The sequence below is a fragment of the Perca flavescens genome, chromosome 7, assembly GCF_004354835.1.
Source record: "Perca flavescens isolate YP-PL-M2 chromosome 7, PFLA_1.0, whole genome shotgun sequence".
NCBI classification, from domain to species: Eukaryota; Metazoa; Chordata; class Actinopteri; order Perciformes; family Percidae; genus Perca; species Perca flavescens.
In genome coordinates, this window is record NC_041337.1 from 25,172,587 (window position 1) to 25,191,967 (window position 19,381).

Here is a 19,381-nt window from a genome sequence, read left to right on the forward strand (position 1 = left end):
TTAGAGGACACACCTGGCTACAACACATTCACAGATCATCACAGCTGATCATCACAATGGATAGACTCATTGAGAAAACAGAAACTCCATTCACAAGGTAACAGCCCCTTGCTTCACAGCACACTGATGTGATCTAGGCCACTCTGCTCTCAGCAGCACAGAGGAGAGCTATGGGCTATGGAGCAGCTTACATCTTCTGCCAGTCTGACAAACACTGGGGAGTGATGCGAAAGAGGCATGGCATTGCTTCTGCTGAAAGTAGCGTACTGTGTGGGACTTTAATAGTTTGAGCTACAAAGCAAAGGTTAATACAGTTCATGAACTCTTAAATTCAACTGTGTATACTGTTGCTGAGAAAACACATACACATTTTATAATGATTTTTTATTTAATTCAATTCCAACTCTACTTTGATTGTAAAGTTGTATATGTGGGCTTATTTTAGGTTTCTGGTATAGATTTAACTTTCACAGCATATCCTATTAAAATGGGACAAGTATAAACTATATCACATTAAAATTACAAAGTGGAAAAGACAGGCTGTATCCAGTGTATCCAGTGTCTCTGCAGGTTACCTCTTGTTATTTTTCAATGCTCCTTTTCAATTTAACTAAAGTGTAAAGAGCATAAAGCTTTCAGGAAGTTCTGTGGAGTCCAGGTAAAGTTTTCACTTGAGAGTTTGCACTGCAAAAGTGTAATATTATCACAGATTCTAAAGCGATTTGACTGGAAAGATGAGGGCTCTTCCCAAACTATCTGCTGAATGGGATTTTCTTGGTGCAAGTATGTGTATGCAAATATGGCAGGTCTCACACACTTGGAGAATCTGTCTCTCAAGAGGAGATGAGATAGATTCTGACTACATCAGTGACAAGGCTTCAAGCCTCACCTTCAGTTTCTCTCTTTCACTCCCCAAACCCCTCACACAAACACACTCTTACACTTCATGTCACACTTCACTGTCATATTTCACTCACACAGACATGTTCAACGCAAAGGGTGACAATCGTAACAACAAAACATCAACTTACGCTCAAAGTCAGAATCATCATCTTCGTCATCATCTCCGTTGGACTCTGTTTGCATCGGCTCCCCATCAAACATCACTCCTTTCCCCGTCTTGCCACCGGCACTGGCCCCATCCTGGCTTCTGGTGTCCCGCAAACGGGTGAAGTACTGTACTGCAAAGTCCACCAGGTCTGACGGCCTTTGTCGCAGCACCTCCACAGTGTAGCCCTGCAGCAGTTCTGTCAACCCCACCGGTATCTCAATACTCATGGCTGTGTGTGGCTCAGTGGCAGTGTTTGCTATCTATCTATCTACAGAAGGAGAGAACATTCGTCAGACTTTGCTTTGGTACAGAGGCATACTTGTGTTTGAGTACTGGGTTGTGATGTGGCTTAATTGTTGCTTTGAACAGCTGACTTTGACTTTTACTATGTCAGTACACTGTGTGCCCTGTGAATGTTAAGTGGCTAATGACAGCACTGCATGACAACTGGAATGTACTTAGACAGCCTGGGTAGCTGTAGAGAAAAACGTGAAGTTTGACAGCGGAACAGATAGTACGCTACCATTTATAAAAGTAACGTTAGTGCAATGAGTCTGGACGTACGTGAAGTGTTGTTGTGACATTGTCTGAGCGACCAGTCCACTTTATCTAGGGTTGAGACAAGGAACACACAGTTCCCACAGCTGCACCGAACAGATATGAGTCTAACATTTGCAACACGGGGAACAGATAACTAGTGACATTCGCTGGGTTTCAGTAACATTACTACTGGCATCGTCAGAAACTGAACAGTCAACTTGGGTGGGTGGCCCCGGTTGGAACTACACGTAGCTAGCAAAGCAGCTAATTAGCCAATACTCGTGACAACTGGTCTACTTCGCTGTTCGATCCACATATAGACTTAACTAGATTTACCTATCCAACGTAGCTAACAAGCGATGGCTACAGTAAACGTAAAGGAGCTGTGATCCAAGCGCAGTCTCACTTTCAACCCACCAAGCATTAACGTTAGCTAGCTTGCTAGCTAGTGTGCCACCTTCAAGGAAGCCTTTAACGTTACCGCTAGCTTTCGCACATAGTATGGCGCATTGGCTGCAGGAGCTAAGCCACAGATAAGTGTCTGTATGGATAAACGTTGCCATGCAAGCACAGCAACTTGTACAGGACCGGTAAGCCGTTTGGTAAGCTAGGTAACTTACTTACGTGAGATTCTGTCTCCCCGGCTAAACTAGCCAGTCCCCTCCTTCTCTGTGTCTTCCTTGTTCACTCTTATTTCGTGTCTTCTTTTTAGCCAGTCTCTTTGCAAGTGTAGCGACCGTATCCCTCCACAGAAGACACTTGTCCTACGTTAAAGCCAACAATTTAACGTCGGAGTCGCCTAGCTAACGTTTAGAGGGCTATTTTAGCTTGCCAGCCAGCTACAGCGATGCTGGCTATGTTTAGAGGAAAAATCACACGACTTCACCGCTGCAGCCTCTTACGACGTCCACGCACTTGGTGAGGGAGGGTGGGACTTGCTGTGGCAGTAGGGAGAGCTGGTTAGCTGGCAGGCTAACTGGCTGAGTTGCTAACTACTTGTTAGCCACTGCCTGTTTTCCTTTGGCAACTGCCTAGCGACTCCACTCTTCTCAAGACACAAGTGTCAGCTGCTGCAGGTGACAAATCCTAAACTCAGTGTTTACAGCGTTGCGCCACACCGCCGTTATGTACAACCCAAAATACCGAAGAAAACCCTTTTTAAAACGTTATTTCAGCAGTGTATCGGTTAATTACAACAGGAGAAATTTGCAAAAATTTAATTAACACGTTTCCTCCCTCCCGTAGAGGTACTCCACAGCGCTACACCACGCACGAATAACGGCTGCCTCTCGCAAGCGTGAGGAGGCGTGTTTACTGACTGAGCAGAAAGCGTTTGACATTGATTGACAAACAGTACGGCCAATCACAATATAAGTTTAGAATACCCCTGCCAATTGGAGATAGTCATGTAAGTAGAGGCGGTATCAGAGAACGCTCCGAATACGACCACACCCACAGAAGTGGAAATGACAATTTGGTAGCAAGATCTCCAGAAATATTAGATCATGAATTTTGATCTAAGGGTTTGGGTTAGCCAACATGCCTGGATCTGTAAATCCTGTGAGAATATGTGTTTAGCTGTTTTAATGTAAAATGTGTTCAAAGTACTTGCATTTGGGTTACAAATACTGGAGTGACTCCTTGGAAATATACCTGTGATGTGATATGGAAAAGGAAAACAGTCCTATGTAGCTGACATCTTAAAGGAAAATGCTCAACTTTGTTGCACTTTAACCTGAGGAACCCATCATTTCAACACAAGTAGTGTATTATTAAGTGTGGTTTGACTTAATAACAGACATAACAATAATCGACCAGACACCTTGGTACAGCTGCAAGTCTGCAACACATGCCTTTCTTGAAAAGCCTAAATCCTCTCTAGTAGTATGTGTAAAAAGACTCAAAACCTCACAGGTGTTCTTCTGTCCCAGATCCCTTCCTTGCCCTCATCCCTCACTCATTTCCCTGCTCTAACCCACCAGTCTATCATTCTTTCCTTCCAGACTTTCAAGGCTCTTCGTACACTAGGTCTGTTCAGATAAGACAGCAAACTCTGCTGTTATCCTGTGAATGTGTACATCAAATCTTCATGTAACCATCTAAATTGTATTCCATCTAAGTAAATTCATCAGTCCTGCTTATTTCTATTTTTGTACACAGCTTCAGTGCTCAGGGATTATTGCTTCCCCTACCATCTTCCTGCTCTTTACTTTGTTTAAATCCAGGTTTTCTACAGTCAGTATTGCCCTGCAGAAATGAGCCAGTCAAAAGGGAACAATGTTACTGAGGTTGGATCTACAGGTGTCTTTTCTGAGAGGTTTGCTAAGCACCACCACAGTGTAGCATCTCCTCTCTTCCATTTCCATTCCAGCTGTAACAAAGGTAAAGCCGTTGCCATGGCCACAGCGAGCCCAGATTTAATTTCTCGAACCGGTTTCTGATTGGCTTGGGTCTTTGTTTTCAACAAACACAGAAGAAAAATAGGCCTCCAAGCTTCCTCTGCTAGGAAAATAAGCTTAGGAAATAATACATTCTTAAAAGGAGATTTCTTGTTTAAAGACGTTTACACAGAGCTTGCAACCAACTTTTAAAAAAAATAGCAGATTAAACTCGACATAAACCACATAATCAGTAGCCATTTCTCAGTCTTTACAGGGTGGATGATGGAGGTTGATTACACTGCTAAAATAAACTTGTGAACCTTACTGTTTTCCCTCAATCACCGCTGTATGTGAATTGCCTCGCAATAAGACTCATGCCTGGGAATGGGTCTGTGGAAGTATTTCCCACTGGACCCACAGGAAAATGAACAAGTGGCATACAGCCTATATAGTCAAAGTGACAAATAAATATTCATATGTACAGCCGGGACTCTGGTCTTGACTTTCCTAGAAGTGCCATCCTTTGGGAGTTGCTGCTAATGTGGTTCAAGCTAATTCCAAGGAGAGCTACTAGCCTACATTCTCAGAGAGAGAGAGAGAGGGGGAAAGAGAGAGAAAATGGGGCAGAGAAGAGTGGAGGGAGACAGTGAAAAAATTAACGTGTACTGCATATGTATGTGTGTTGTGTGTTTTAGTATATATCCTCTCCAAACATCTGTCTTGGAATGCTGACGTTATCAGGTGTTGACATGAGGATGAACGAAAAAAGGGGGGGGGGGTACTGTATACCATATGCTTTCGGTGATACAGGGCTTGTGAACCTTGTTGCATTTCATCCTTGCTGTGCCTCATCTGTGCAGTAACTTTACAATGTATGGAGCCAAACAAAAGCAGCAATGCGTGATGAAATGATCTTCAATGACACTACTGTCTAATTCCTGGAGATTATTACTGAAGGTTATGAAAAACAAATGCACTGTTCAGACTGAGTAACATGATCAGTGGTGTAGGAAAACACTGCAAAAGATTCATTAATTAATTAAACAGTAGAGCATGTGTTTGATTTTAAGTGTGTCATGAAAATGGGTTGGTGGTAAATATAGTATGGTTTCTACAAGAGCAGGGTAAGGGCAAATTCATGTCCCTGGATTAAAAGTCAGAGTCCTAAAACCAATTCAAAATATAAAAGAAAAATCTCTGTATCTTAAATCTTTAACTAAATCTTGGTTCATTCATGCCTGGTATGCAAGTGCTCTGATCTGGAAATACAGCTCTACAACACTACATTCATATAACCACGGCTGTCTTCAATGAATTTTGTGATGCAATACCGCCATCTACTGGCTGGTGTTTGCTTTTTAATATCCCAAACAACCAGGTCAAAAGCAGGAACTATTTGAACCGTCTGGGGTAATGTTACCCTTGTTCTTGAGTTTTACACACTAAACACCACAGAAACCCGACGGACAGGCATACTGGCCTATGTGACACTCAACTTCACCCTGCTGTACGCATAACAGAATGAAAATTAACTTTTCTAACTTTATTTTACCTGCAGTGGAAGGTGAATCATTGACTAGCTGCAACAATTGGTCCCAAAAAGTATGCCAGTAACAAAATATTTTTCTAACTTTACAAATGATTACTTGAGATATGGCAAGATATTTGCTTGGAATTAGGGTGAAAACACAATAACAGGCTAGAACCACACAGAACTAAAAAAAAAAAAAAAAAAAAAAAAAATCTCACACAATGCTTTCCTTTTAATAAAATGTCTATCACACAAATTTAGTTTAGTAATAAAGTGAACTACTAAGTGAAATGAAAACATTTACCTACACTCTGAATCCATTACAAAGAGAAGCTGTGAAAGTATTCCAGTCAGGCTGCACAGTTAAACAGTCATATAGTTTATTCTGTAAGAGAGTATGGACATTATAACAAATATGACTTTCAATGATTTAGAAGTACTTTGATTATTACACTTTATTTACAGTATTTTTGTCACACTTGAATTTAATTGTCTAATGCTGATACTCAACTTATCATGAAGTGACTAATGCATCAGTAAAACGTTTCGGATTCTGACAATGTTTATTATTATATAAATTTGAGTTAAATTAAAGTTTGGGGGTATACTGTCCTAAGAGATGTAGAAAACAAAAGTTGAGTTGGAAGAGTATCAGAACTGGGCTATTCAAATACAATGTCATCACTATTTAGTAAACTGTTAAAACAAACAAAACATACTTTACAAGGAAGACTCTAGAATGTGATGCTTCAACATAACGCTATTTGGTCCATGATGGGCTGCCTATTACCACACAGACTCCAATTGACTTCATACTTTATGTCAATGCATGATCATGTTAATTTTCCCATAATATAATGGAAAAATGTAGCAGTTGTTTCTCTATCACATTTATGCTGTATGTGTCGATGGAATGGCTTTGCCTGACAAAAATTCACATTTCATCTTCCAATTTTTCACATCTGACTTTTCAGCTTCTGCCTCCTCAGAGCCAATTAAAATCTAGATCTTTACCAGTACCAGTAACTATGGCCAGAACTATTGTGCACAATGTTTGTGAATATTGTGCCATGTGGAGAGTAATAGTACAAGTAATGACAAAGCATGTTAAAGTTTGTCTCCAGTTCTGCCAAAGATACAGAAGCCAACTGTGAATGTTTTAGTGCTACGTTATTGTATCGTTTTTGCTTGAATAAAATGTATGTATTCTTCTTTTTTTTCTTTTTCAACCTTAAAAAAAACTAAAAACAATTACTGATGCAGCCTTTTGTGTTTTTAGGGTCTGCCAAAAAAAAAAATCTATCTATGTTGATTTAATTTATTAGTGTGTCAACACTTGCATTGACTAAAAGTTTGAAATGTTTTGTCATTTTTGCAACAGTATTTCAACATGTACAAATAACGACAAGGATGAAGAATGAAACCATTCAATACAGGCATTCTTGATGGACTCAGAAACACCACATCTGGTTCTTGTATTTCAAATCCTTGTTATTATCATGGATAGACAGAACTTCCTGTTTTCTGTTGAAAACCAATGGGAAAAAAACAAAATTTAACACGATAACTATAGCAACCCAAATGGGGCAACAGCCTCATCTTTAATGTAAAGTATTGTGTTTCTTCATAATAATGTCTTTAGGCAAACAAAATAGGTGTTTAAAGGAGCTGGGAGGTATTTATGAGCTGCAACTGTTTCTGACCCAAATCTGCTTAGACGTCGGATTGGACAGAAATTCAGACAGACAGACATATATAGAAAGAGACAGAGAAGAGAAAGATAAGCAGACAGACCCAACTACTCAAACAGAACAGATCTGACAACCAGAAAACCAAGAGAAACTGTTCTGCTTAACGCAGCTCTTTACAGTTCATCTAAACTTAGCACAAAAAGTAAGGAAATATGTGTTTGGTAGATTATTTCTCTGTGGTAACAATGCTTTTTGGCAATAAATCTTATACTGTTGGAAAGCCTGCTTAGTTCCCTTTTAAATGGTGCGACCATTTGTAAGGAACATGCATTTGTGGGTTGCGCCCATGAAATATTTGCCAAATCTTCTCTGCCAATGCCAAACAGCTTATTGTGCCATTGACTCGTTTGGTGTTTGGTGGATTGGATGATTGAAGTTTGAAGAAACAAGACATATTGGCAATTGAACAATTTATTCATTTCACAAACAGGAGCCTCAGTAGCGTGTGGAAGAACCATACACAGCCACAACAGCCTGGCACCTCCTCCTCATGCTGGTCACCAGCCTGGTCACACACTGCTGTGCGATGGCATCCAAATCTTCAACCAGCAGTCCTGACCTCAACCCCATTGAACACTTGTGGGATCAGTTTGGGCGTGCCGTTCGTGCCAGAGTGACCAACATAACCACGTTGGCTGACTTGCGACAAATGCTGGTTGAAGAATGGGATGCCATCCCACAGCAATGTGTGACCAGGCTGGTCACCAGCATGAGGAGGAGGTACTAGGCGGTTGTGGTTGTGTATGGTTCTTCCACATACTACTGAGGCTCATGTTTGTGAAATGAATAAATCGTTAAATTGCCAATATGTCTTGTTTCTTCAAACTTCAATCATCCAGTCCACCAAACACCAAATGAGTCAATGGCAGAATAAGCTGTTTGGCATTGGCAGAGAAGATTTGGCAAATTTGTCATGGGCGCAACCCACATACTCAGCGCTTTTGCTCATTCCTTACAAATGGGGCACCATTTGAAAGGGAACTAAACAAGCTTTCCAAAAGGTATAAGATTTATTGCCAAAAAGCATTGTTACCACAGAGAAATGATCTACCAAACAAAAATGTCCTTACTTTTTTGTGCTAAGTTTATATCAAAACACACACACACACACACACACACACAAAAACACGCTCCGATACACAATCTTCATAGTAATAAAAGGCACAAACAACACTTGACCACAATTTAAAAATAGTGTTCCCATAAAAATCTCTGATACCTGCAATTTAGTACTCAAACATGATTTGACCAAATTGTCTTTGATCTGAGATGTAACAGATGGTTTTATGAATGCAGAGAGCTACATTAAGTCTCTAACTCGTGTCCATTTCATTTTACATTTTTTAAAGAGGAGATACCTCAAGATTACAGTAAAGTGAGAGTTAAGTTTCTGAAAGGCAAATTTGGGAAAGAAGTACAAGATTTCCCCGAACCTGTAGCAATAACACCCTGTTGTTAAGATCTTAACAAAAACATTCTATTATTAGATGGTTTAAACATTTATAGTTCTGTGACAAACTGCACAACGACTTTAGTTTGTTTTTCAACACAATGCTGACTTCAACACACAGTAGTAAAATACTCTATATGCAAAATCATATCAGAAACAGTTTCCATCTCAAAAAGTATTATGGAGCTTCATGTAGTTGAGCATCAACAGTAAAAAGTACATAATATGACCGGTTTATGGTATAAAAAGTGCCTTGTCATGACATGTAATCAATATATGGTAGCCTATACATAAAATTAATTCCTATAAATACATTCGGCAAGATAATTAAAAGATTTGTAAAATACATTTTCGTATTTTCATCAAGCGTTGTTAACAATCCTATGCTACTATACAGTGTATTACAATTATGTTCAGTAATCGAGCAGTCTGGCCACTACAAATACATCAAATTAATCAACATTGTTGATAAAACAAGCAAGACTTGAATTAGGGTTTTGTTCCAAAATGCAATGTCAATCATTTGAAAACGATATCTGCATTTTCAATGTCACATTTTTACTGTATATAACTTAAGTCCCAGGGAAGGAAATTATGACAACCTGGATCTGTATTTTACAGACATGGTGATGATGAACTTAAGATAGAACCTATTTTTTTTATGCATTTAAAGCATTTTGGAGAAGACCTCTTCAATTCTTGCTGTCTACTTGAGCCCTGATGCTCGACTTCATTCACACAAACTGTGCACTGAATCTTTCCAGTGCACTTTAATCTCATATGACAGAAAGACTGGCCTGTGCCCCTTAGTCCTCCACCATATATAACAGCTCTTTTCTAAGACAGTCATAAAGTCGAGACAAAAAAAACAACAGCCCCATTCACAAACTGGCCGGCCAATTGAATTTCGCTTTGTCAGAAAAGCTGTAGACCAATCAGACTCAGCGGTTTCCCTGCCTTTGTTATTTTCTATCCCTTACATAACATAGAACATCTGTCCTGAATAGAAAAGATATTAACAGTCTTGTGGATTATAACATATCAACAGAGCAATGTGTCTGTACATGGCTATCTCACAGTATGGCAAACCTGCATCATGCTTGTATAAGTATAGATGCCAGTAGAAAACAATATCGGCATGCACAGGGGAGGCTAGAAGTACAAAGGGTCAGGGGTTACACACCTTTAGGACAGATGAATAAAAATGAAATCTAGGGGAAAGGATTCCTCCTTAAATTCACTTATAGACTTTCATCCATCACTTTTGAATCAAGACAAGTGATAGATGGGGCAAAAATAAAAAAATAAAAAACATATTTTGGCCTTAAAATTCCAAATAATTAATTCTTTGCAAAAAATGGATATAGTGTGTTTTAAGTACAAACAGCAGACCAGCCTGATTTGAATTCAGTGAGCGTGTGCAGCTCTTATTATTCACTGTGAGCTGCTGACGGTACTTGTTTGCTCTCATATCTCGATGCTTACACAAAAGGGAATCGTGAGAGCAGCATAATGGACAACCAGGTCTGAAAGCTCATCAACGTCTGCTTTACATCCTGCACCATTAAAAAATACACATTTGTTACTGGGTGATTTCGGTGAGAAAAAGAAAAAAAAAAAAAAAACGTGCTGCCATGGTTACTGACCGCTTCTCTTCTCTCTTTTTCTCTCTCTTCTCCTCTCACTCCATCTCCATCTCAGTATATGCACTTGTGTAGTCTGACAGGTAGAGCTTTTTAAATGTGCTGTTACATAGGATCCTGCAAGTCTGAATCCATTGTGCAGCAGGGGAGCTATTACCAGTCTGAATACAACTGGGGCTGTGCAGCTGTTGTGTGTGCTGGGCCTGCTGCAGCTCAATCAGGAGGAGATTGTGTTTGAAGTGCTTCTGATATGGGGTTGAAGTTAAGGGGCTGACTCCCACTGGGACCAATGAATACATTACATCTCATTGAATGTCTGCACCCATGGCAGTGCAACATGATATTCGGTCTGGCAAAATGTCTTCTGATGCCTGAGAAAACGGAGAAGAGGATGCACTTGCATCCTCAACTCACTTCTGTTAATTTACTTTTTTCTATCCCTTTTTTCTTTTTTTTTAGCATCTTATGATTTATTTTGTATTTAATGCATTTTACCCATTCTGCTAAGCACTTTGATTTGCATAAAAAAGAAATATGCAATATAAGCTCGCCTTGCCTTCTTTTTCCCGCTGATTTCAATTCATTAATCTCTCATTTTCCAATGCAACTCCGTTGTTTCAATACCAAGATCAGAGAACGGTTTGCAAACATCAGAGAAAATAAAGATGAAAAATAGCAAAACACAGAGCTGGAAAGTGTCTGCAGGGCATGTTAGCGGGCAACAAATAGGTCACACTCTCGCATACAGACTTAGAAATGTTAAGTTGATGCGTCCCTGAAGTAATTTGATGGGTTTAAAGCCAGCTGTAAAAAAAAAAAAAAAAAAAAGACAAATGTCACGCAACCTGTTGCAGTTCTGACAACTGCCCACTAGGAACAGTGTGGGTGGCTGACATTACGAGATGTAATAATCAGCAGTAGAACAAGGGGCTCGGTGATGGACAGAACAAAGAGTGCTGGTCACCACAGCAACAACAAGAAGAAAAAAAAGTGGTTGTGACACGGTGGGGTGTGACTATATATCTATTAGGTGTGACAGGGAGAGACAGAGGGAGAAAATGGAAAGTTAGAAAGAAAAAGAGACAGAGCAGGCATGACGCCAGAAACTCATCTCATTCCATTATTCTTGTAGTGATCACCGTGGTAACTACACATGTAAAATGGAATTTCAAAAAAATCTACCTTGCCGCCGGCCTGCTGCCACGGTTACACTTGAGTAACGGTCACCGTGGACACAACACTGTGCTTCCTCTACACTCTCTGCATGAGTCTCTTTGAACAATGGGTGATAAAGAAAACTCCTAAAAAGCCAGAGGGACACAGATGTGTCTCCTTCTATGAACTGCAAAAGCTGTATTATCTACAGAACATGCATGAGGTCTGAAGTCAACAAACAAAATGTTTGCTCCCTTTCAATGGTTGATGTTGCGGATGGATGATCACGTGCAACTTTAAAACTCTTGGTAACACTTGACTTGAGGGTATCGTAGGTAATCATAAACGTTTATGACTTGTTTATAACGTTTATGACACGTTCATGACACGTTCATGACAGTGTCATGTCATAGTTATGACGTGTCTCGATTATGTTGATACCGTCAAGTAAAGTGTTACCAAACTCTTGACTCTGCTGAAACTTTGTCATGCTTGCTGAATAGGTGGGAAAAGCTTAGCGGGCGTTGCAATACCTGCTAATTACAGTCTACCTGACAATATAAAATGGTCTGTATAGCTTATAATTAACGGCTTTCAAAAATATAGGCTATTGTGACATTATTGCTATGGTTTCTTTGAAAACCTATTTGAAGCCAGGGCTGACTTGAAGTACTGCACACTGCTGCAAACACTTTAAGAAGTAACAGGTTTATACTTTGGGAACATAGAAAAGGAAAGGGGAAATGTTAGCTTGACTGCTTTACCCCTTGTACTGTACTGTAAATGGGATTTAGAGGATTAAAAAACCTAAACCACACTTGGATTATTTGAATTTTAGTTATTTGTTTAAAAAAACAACTGCATTTGCTATAAGTTCTTTTTCCGACATGAGCATATAAAAGCTGCTTCAAAGTCTTAAATTCTACAAAGAGAGTTTTTCATTGTAGAAAGCTAATTTCTCTATAATTTCCAAGGACTATATACTAGATTTGTTGGGGTTTAGGTACAATCTTCAATTGTGTTTTTGAAGCCAGAAATTTTATTCTCAGTGATATCACTTTCCTTCTCACATTGTCTGGAATGTATTCTAGAGATTATCCTGCTTTTCCATAGAAGTATGACTGCAGCACTGTCCTGAGAGGATTGGATTCCCACTGTGGCCACCCACGCAAGAAATGCATACATTCATATCACTTAAAGGTGATTTCGATAAAAGTACCCACCAAATGACAGATGCTGAGTGAAAAGAGGAAATCTAGTCTTTTGTTAACAGTAACCAAGTGATGGGTCCCTTTCGTTTTCCAGCTGGGCCCTCGTCTGCATTCTGAGCTTAATGAATTTCTAACTGCAGAGAATGACCTGAAATCAACTGTGACCTTAAAGGTCAAAGGTCACATGGGGGGACCTTTTGAACTTTGCTCTTTTCCTCTATTTCCCACCTGCAGAGAGAGAGAGCAACTTCACCTGGTTAATCTGCCTCCTCTTCATGTCCCTACACTCTTAACTGGCTCACAGAAAGAAGTATAGTACTTTAAATGGACAGTGAATTTGTCACATTGGTAACTTGATCAATCAATGGAGGTGGTGGGGGAAATAATCATTTGGCTGGAAATCCTCACTTTATAGGAGGTCAAAATATACAAGACTTGAAATATTTTACCAGGATCCATTTTACAATTCACTTAAAACAACATGCCAAATGAATATATTAGGAATAGATTTAAATGGATGGATGACACCAATCTTCATATGTAATGTATCAGTGCCAAGCATCTGTCTTTGGGCCAAAGAAAAGTTTAAGTTTAAGTTTCTGAGTGATTCTAGAAGTGTCAACAATGGTATTTTAGGTCATTTTTAAAACCACCAAATCGGAAGACTGCTTCTAAGCAAGCACTAACAAAACTGTCTTACAGAAAACCTGTACTGTGTCCACTGGTGTTACATAACTGCTGACACCGTGAAGATAGTGAAGCAGTGTGAGGACCTAGCTATTGAGTATTCACCCTGCACTGAAACCACAGCAGCTCCAGATGTGCTGTGCTCCAGCTGATCCTGACCTCTGCCGTGTCTTTTGAGGGTGGATGAGCAAATGTGCCTGTGTGGATTCATATTATATTACACGTGTCATTACTTCTTAAAAACATCTGGCTTGTGTGTATAAATGAGGAGGAGGAAACTTAATTATTGCACTTCAAACCCCAGGATACTAAAGCTTAAACTTTACTTAACTTGAGCTGCACCTCAGTGAGGTCTAATGCACTCACTGCTGCTGAGTTTCTCCAATAAGAAGTAGTTTCTGACCCCATCATCCAATTTAAATCAGTGTAACTTGGGCTGACTGATAGATGCACAGAGGATGTGGAAATTTTCTTTTTCGTACAGCATGTGCCTGGAGGATAACGTCAGTAAACTTTTTACACCGAGAAAATGTATTTCCCAGACCGGAGAGTGTAGTAGTAGTAGTAGTGTTATGCCCGACGGACTACTGGAAAATAAGCAGGCCTCTTGGGACTAGGTTGGCAGTTGCCTTGGAGCGCTGAATGGGTTGTCAAAGTCACTTTTCTAGGAGCGGTGCGTTTATGGTGATGTCGTAGCGGGGAGGCGCTCTGTGATCCAGCTGGTCACCTCCTTCAGCACCGACTCGGCCACCTCTGGGAGGTCATGGTGAAGGGCGTGGTAGCCTCCCTCGTAGACCTGAACAGGAGCAATGATAGAGAGTCAAAGAGATGCTAGTCTCGCTTTGCCAGACCTTCCGCCACAGCGCTGCGGAGGAGGGTCTGGCTAGTCCACACAGAAAAAAACGTGCTCTGGTTTATTGGCATTTCTGTAAACCAATCACAATCATCTTGGTTGGCGCTAAGCACTGAGCAGAGCCACGGTGCCGCTGCAAAATAGCCTTTGGAAGGAACTTGTTTTGGTGAAACGTGTATGTTCAAAGGTTGTTTTAGTCGTGCAACAGAAAACTCAGATTGGACAGATAATCTAGCTAGCTGTCTGGATTTACCCTGCAGAGATATGAGGAGCAGTTAACCATAGTCCTCCAACAACACAAAAGAAGCGGAAGGTAACGGACATCCGGCCGAAAAAAAGAGTGAAATCCGGCGGAATTTCCAGCGGCAACGGAGCAATCCCGGAAGTGGAACGTCGTGGATGTAGACTAGGGAAATGGGATCCACTAGGGCTCTGCAATTAATCGACCTGATTGCAATTCCGACAAACAATGTAATAAAAAAAAAACTATTATTTTGAACATTTTGTTTTGCAATATTTTGTCTTGTGTTCTGAATGAAAAAAAAAGTTCAAACGGGAAAAGTATTAAGGGAAATTTCACATTTCAAGCTGTTATCACTAACTGTTTCACTGTTTTTGTTAAGTTCAATAAATGTCATTTTTTTTTCCAAAAGTCAATGCGTAATCGTGTTAAATAATCGTGATTTCATTGTTGACCAAAATAATTGTGATTATGATTTTTTTTCCCCATAATAGAGCAGCCCTAGGATCCACACAACAAGGAAGCTATTCAGAACTGGTTTATTTGAGCTCAGAAATGGTTATTATTATTTGAAATCTAAGTCATTTGAAGAACACCAAATAAAATGTCAGTCTCCATCGTCTTTTAAATTAACTGCAGTCCAAATTCAGTTAGGGGTCAAAGTTGAGACACATCCATCATGCTTAGGTAAACCTACATGGAAATGTTGGGACATTTGGTATACCAATCATTTCTTTGATAAGACATGTGATAAAGGATTCCCTGCAGCTCATGAACCGCCCTAATTCAATAGAAAACAAACAAATGCAGGAACTGGTTTGTCTCTTTTCAATTCTGCTTCTCATTTCAGTTATATTTTTTGTTCCTCATGCGATTAGCTATGTGTATAAGTGTGTGAACTTCCTTCTTCAGAGATACACAGAGATACACACCCTTCTGCAAAGAGGAAGAATCTATAAAGGTCAAAGAGGAAGAATCTATAAAGGTCAAACAGCCTCCAGTCTGTCTGTCTGTCTGTCTGTCTGTCTGTCTGTCTGTCTGTCTGTCTGTCTGTCTGTCTGTCTGTCTGTCTGTCTGTCTGTCAGTGAATGCCCCTTGCTGGAGCCAGCTGTAGTTGTGTGTGTGAGAAGGCTGAGTAAAAGTTTTAGCTGAAAGGTTTCATTAATTGATGCACTTTAATGATTAAAACTTACGTATCCGAAAACTTTTACTGCCAACACAGCTTCTTTTAGGCACAAACCTTCTGCCCATAAGCTGAGTATACTGAACTAGCCCCCTCCGAAAAGCTTTTAGTAGCTTATTTGGGGTTCCCCATTTCACACGGCCTACATATGATCATCGTACCTTCTGAAATTGTGTTTAATGATACAATGATGACGTGTGAAATAAACGAAACAAATAAACAAACTGGGTTCCCATGTATCAAAGGCAACAGTAAACACTTCCTGAAGTTGCACTTTATGTATCAGTCAGCCACAAAAGCATAAACTTTGTTGCCCTCAAACTGTAGCAACCTCTCATACAGCCAACACAAGTGTCTTTTTGAAATGTCAGAAGGCAGTGGTGTCATACATTATTCCCTAATGTTTTGATATTGTGTGTCACAAATTGAGTTTAAAAAAAAGGAACAGTAAGAACAAATGGATTCAAGTTTGTGTCAATGTGATTATTCCATTTTTTTAACCTTATATGACCAGGCAGTCCCACTGACAAAAAAATCATTTCAAATAAACTAATAAACACGTTTTTCAAAATCATTTACGTGATGTTTACTGTGAACAACCCATCCCCACCTTGATTTTCTTGTCTGAGTTTGGAGCGTTCTCGTACATCATCTTGGAGCCTCTGATGTCGCAGAGCTTGTCGTTGTCGCCGTGCAGGAGCAGGAAGGGCCAGCTGATGGATGGGATCTCCCTCTCGATGCGCGCCGCCGCCCCCATCAGCTGCATGCCGAACGACACCCGCATGCCACCGTGGAAGTTCAGCTCATCAGCGTCATACGCCTCCACCTGGCAAGAGAGAGAGAGAGAGAGAGAGAGAGAGAGAGAGAGAGAGAGAGAGAGAGAGAGAGAGAGAGGAAAAAGTTATGGGGCAAAGTGGACGATGCTCAAGTTTATCACATATCTCCCTGCGATGCAGGGCTGATTCTGATTTGTCATTTATCTCTTAATGTAACCAGAGAAGCTACATTTTTTGTTAGACATTTAAAGTGTAAGTGTAAGGATGATGGTGGATGGTTGTATTACGCATCTATATTCAACAAGCCCAATACAAATTCACATATGGAAGAAAGCCATGTGAATAAGTGCCTCCATTGGAGAAAAGAGGGCCATGAGAAGAAATGGGAAAACCATGAAAGTTGGCAAATTGGAGTAAGGATCATTAATAAATGAAAGGAGGGCTTTTATGGAAAGAAAAATAAGAGTCAGAGGAAGGGAGAGACACAGAAGGTAGATTGTGTTTAAATCAGAGTTGTATAGCAGAGGACACACCCTGTTTTTCTTACATTCAACACATTCTGTTCATTTTATAGTGAACACAGCTGATGGCCCACTCTAACAGAAGCAGGTTCTCTCAGGACACATGCGCAGCTTCTTTGAATAATAAATGACTGTAAGCTGAGATGTGACACAACACAACCTGTTCAGCAGCTCAGAGGAAGTACTGAAACAGGTACTGAGGAATACTCAGAAACACATTCTTAAAGGGGAAAAGACTTTCTTCAGAACTGAGATCAAATCATATCACAAAAAGGAATACATTCCATAGTACAAATCATCAACTTGTTTTGCTGGACTGATAGTTCCCCACTTTATCTCACAGTGAAAAGGTAAAGCAACAGTTAATATATAGATGGAAGGCTTAGAAGTTCCTTGTAAAAATGTTAATGATTTATTGTTATTGTATCAGGCCATATTTGCGTGTTGCTTGTAATTATGGCACTATGCGTCCCAATCATGTATGATACATCCATCTAGTGTTGCGGTGGTGATACGAATGGGTGAAATCCAAAAACCTACACCATACAGTAAGTATCAACGGCCAGACTCCCATTCACCCCTTGTGTCGTGTATATATCTAGTTTTATTTTGACTATCTCATGTGAAAAAAATCTTTATTTATTTAAAGTTTACTTCCTCCAATAGACTGCACGAAGCACAAGTAGCAGGGTGTGGGATTCTATTGTTACTAGAGCTTTGGTATGTCAATACTTACAGACACAAGTAGGATGTACACACACAACCCCAACAGTACCCAAACCCCAAAACCACAGAACACGTCCACAGGCACAAATACGTGCAAATAGAGGTGTGCAGACGTGCCTGCATGTGTGGTTTTGTCCTTTCTGTTGTTCATTGAAAATACACACACACACTCAACCAAATACACACCAAGCAATTTTGTATACTTGTCCTGTAGGTGACACAGTACATGCACCTGTTTTTATAATAACAAACACAATACAACCAACCCATGGTATTCCACACAAACAAACTTGGCTAGATAAGACTAATTGCTATTCGGAAAGGATTCATATTATGTACTGTGGGCTGGGCTTTCCTGGTGCATGACTTCCCATACATGCAAATGTCTCCCTTGAGACCTTGTACATTCTACTTTCTGCTAGGCCCATACCAGACATTTCAATCACAGATAACAATACAGCTCCCCCACCCAAACCCACACCAACATGTGTCTCTCACCTGCTTCTTGTCCCGTGAGATCCATTTGGAATCGATGGAGCCCAGAGTGAGGCTGGGCACCATGTGGTTCAGAACCTTCGCCAGAAAAACCTGCAAACAGCGAAAAACAAAACACCCAGAGCCTGTCAGTTTATTTTCACACATCAACACCTCCCTGATGAATGAATTCTATCTCTCTCTATTGTTTTTTCTCGCCATCTGACTTGTGTTACAAAGAGATACAGTTGTGAACATTTGGAGTATATGCTGTAGAATTCCCCTGTTTGCATGCAGTGTGTTTCTCTTGTATGTTTATATTAGTGCAGAGTTCACATTTCTTTTTGTTAAAACAGGCTAATCATTTGAAAAACAAGTCTCTTCTCCTCCCATGCAGATTTTCTTTCAGTGTTGGCCTTGACAATTGGACAAACTTGTATCTGTGATTCAATAAGGGCACCTACACTGATTCTTGCCCTTGAAATACACAAAATAAAAGGTGTCAGTATTACAGTCAGTACCCAGAGCAGGGCTGAGTGGAGTAAGACTAATGAATGACTTCTGGGTTAACTGACTGAGTACTTGACTGAATAGTGTGACTCACTTATGAAGGAAAGATTAGTGGAAAATAAAGAGGAAAAGTGATTGTGTGGCACCTTGAACGGTGTGGCCGAGTCCGGGTTCATCTGGACCATCGGAGCTATCAGAACCACTCCAGCAAAATCACTGGGCCTCTCGCAGGCCGTCAGGATGGAGATAGCACCACCCTGAGTGAGAAAAAGCACAGAATATATATTTATATATGCAGATGAACCAGGTGTTTATTTCTCTAACAATGGGATGCAAAATCTCTTATTTCTTGTAGCACTTAATTTATACAAATTGATACAAAAACGTACGTCAAGCAATCTATACAATATATGCAATAATAACATAACATACACATAAGATTTTAATTTTAAAGCTATTAAACATAAAGTATGGTGTGGAGAACCTTATGCTGACAACTTGGTTATGTTGGTTGCATGAGGTTTGTGCAAACATTTCCAACTAAACACTGCTGCAGGGTAGACAACAGTAAATATTATTCAACTGACCTGTAACTTATTTATGTTTCAATAAACAGAACTCAAGATGTATGTGTCAATCCACAAATCTAGAAAATATTCGATCATGGAGATTTCATTTCAGTGGATCCATGTCACAA

The 19,381-nt window shown here is 40.0% G+C and overlaps 2 protein-coding genes across 5 annotated transcripts in view; both read right to left on the reverse strand.

Moving 5' to 3' along the window:
• The window catches only part of prkar2aa (protein kinase, cAMP-dependent, regulatory, type II, alpha A), a 52,060-nt gene extending 49,158 nt beyond the window's left edge, over positions 1–2,902 (reverse strand). Inside the window, exons 1-2 of one of the 3 annotated variants that reach the window (XM_028583390.1) lie at positions 2,216–2,902; positions 1,032–1,315 (exon numbers count right to left, since the gene is read on the reverse strand). In XM_028583390.1, coding sequence (XP_028439191.1) covers positions 1,032–1,278 — 247 coding nt within the window. In that variant the 5' untranslated portion in view covers positions 1,279–1,315; positions 2,216–2,902. Of the gene's footprint in view, positions 1–1,031; positions 1,320–2,211 lie in introns of all 3 variants that reach the window. The other 2 variants (XM_028583388.1, XM_028583389.1) reach the window with 2 other exon arrangements.
• A 5,832-nt stretch (positions 2,903–8,734) lies between these two features.
• Positions 8,735–19,381, reverse strand: part of mgll (monoglyceride lipase) — a 37,481-nt gene continuing 26,834 nt past the window's right edge. For both annotated transcript variants that reach the window (XM_028583990.1, XM_028583989.1), the window contains 4 exons: positions 18,831–18,941; positions 18,199–18,288; positions 16,288–16,503; positions 8,735–14,196 (listed from right to left, as the gene is read on the reverse strand). In XM_028583990.1, the coding sequence (XP_028439791.1) occupies positions 14,080–14,196; positions 16,288–16,503; positions 18,199–18,288; positions 18,831–18,941 (534 nt within the window). In that variant the 3' untranslated portion in view covers positions 8,735–14,079. The remainder of the gene's footprint in view (positions 14,197–16,287; positions 16,504–18,198; positions 18,289–18,830; positions 18,942–19,381) is intronic.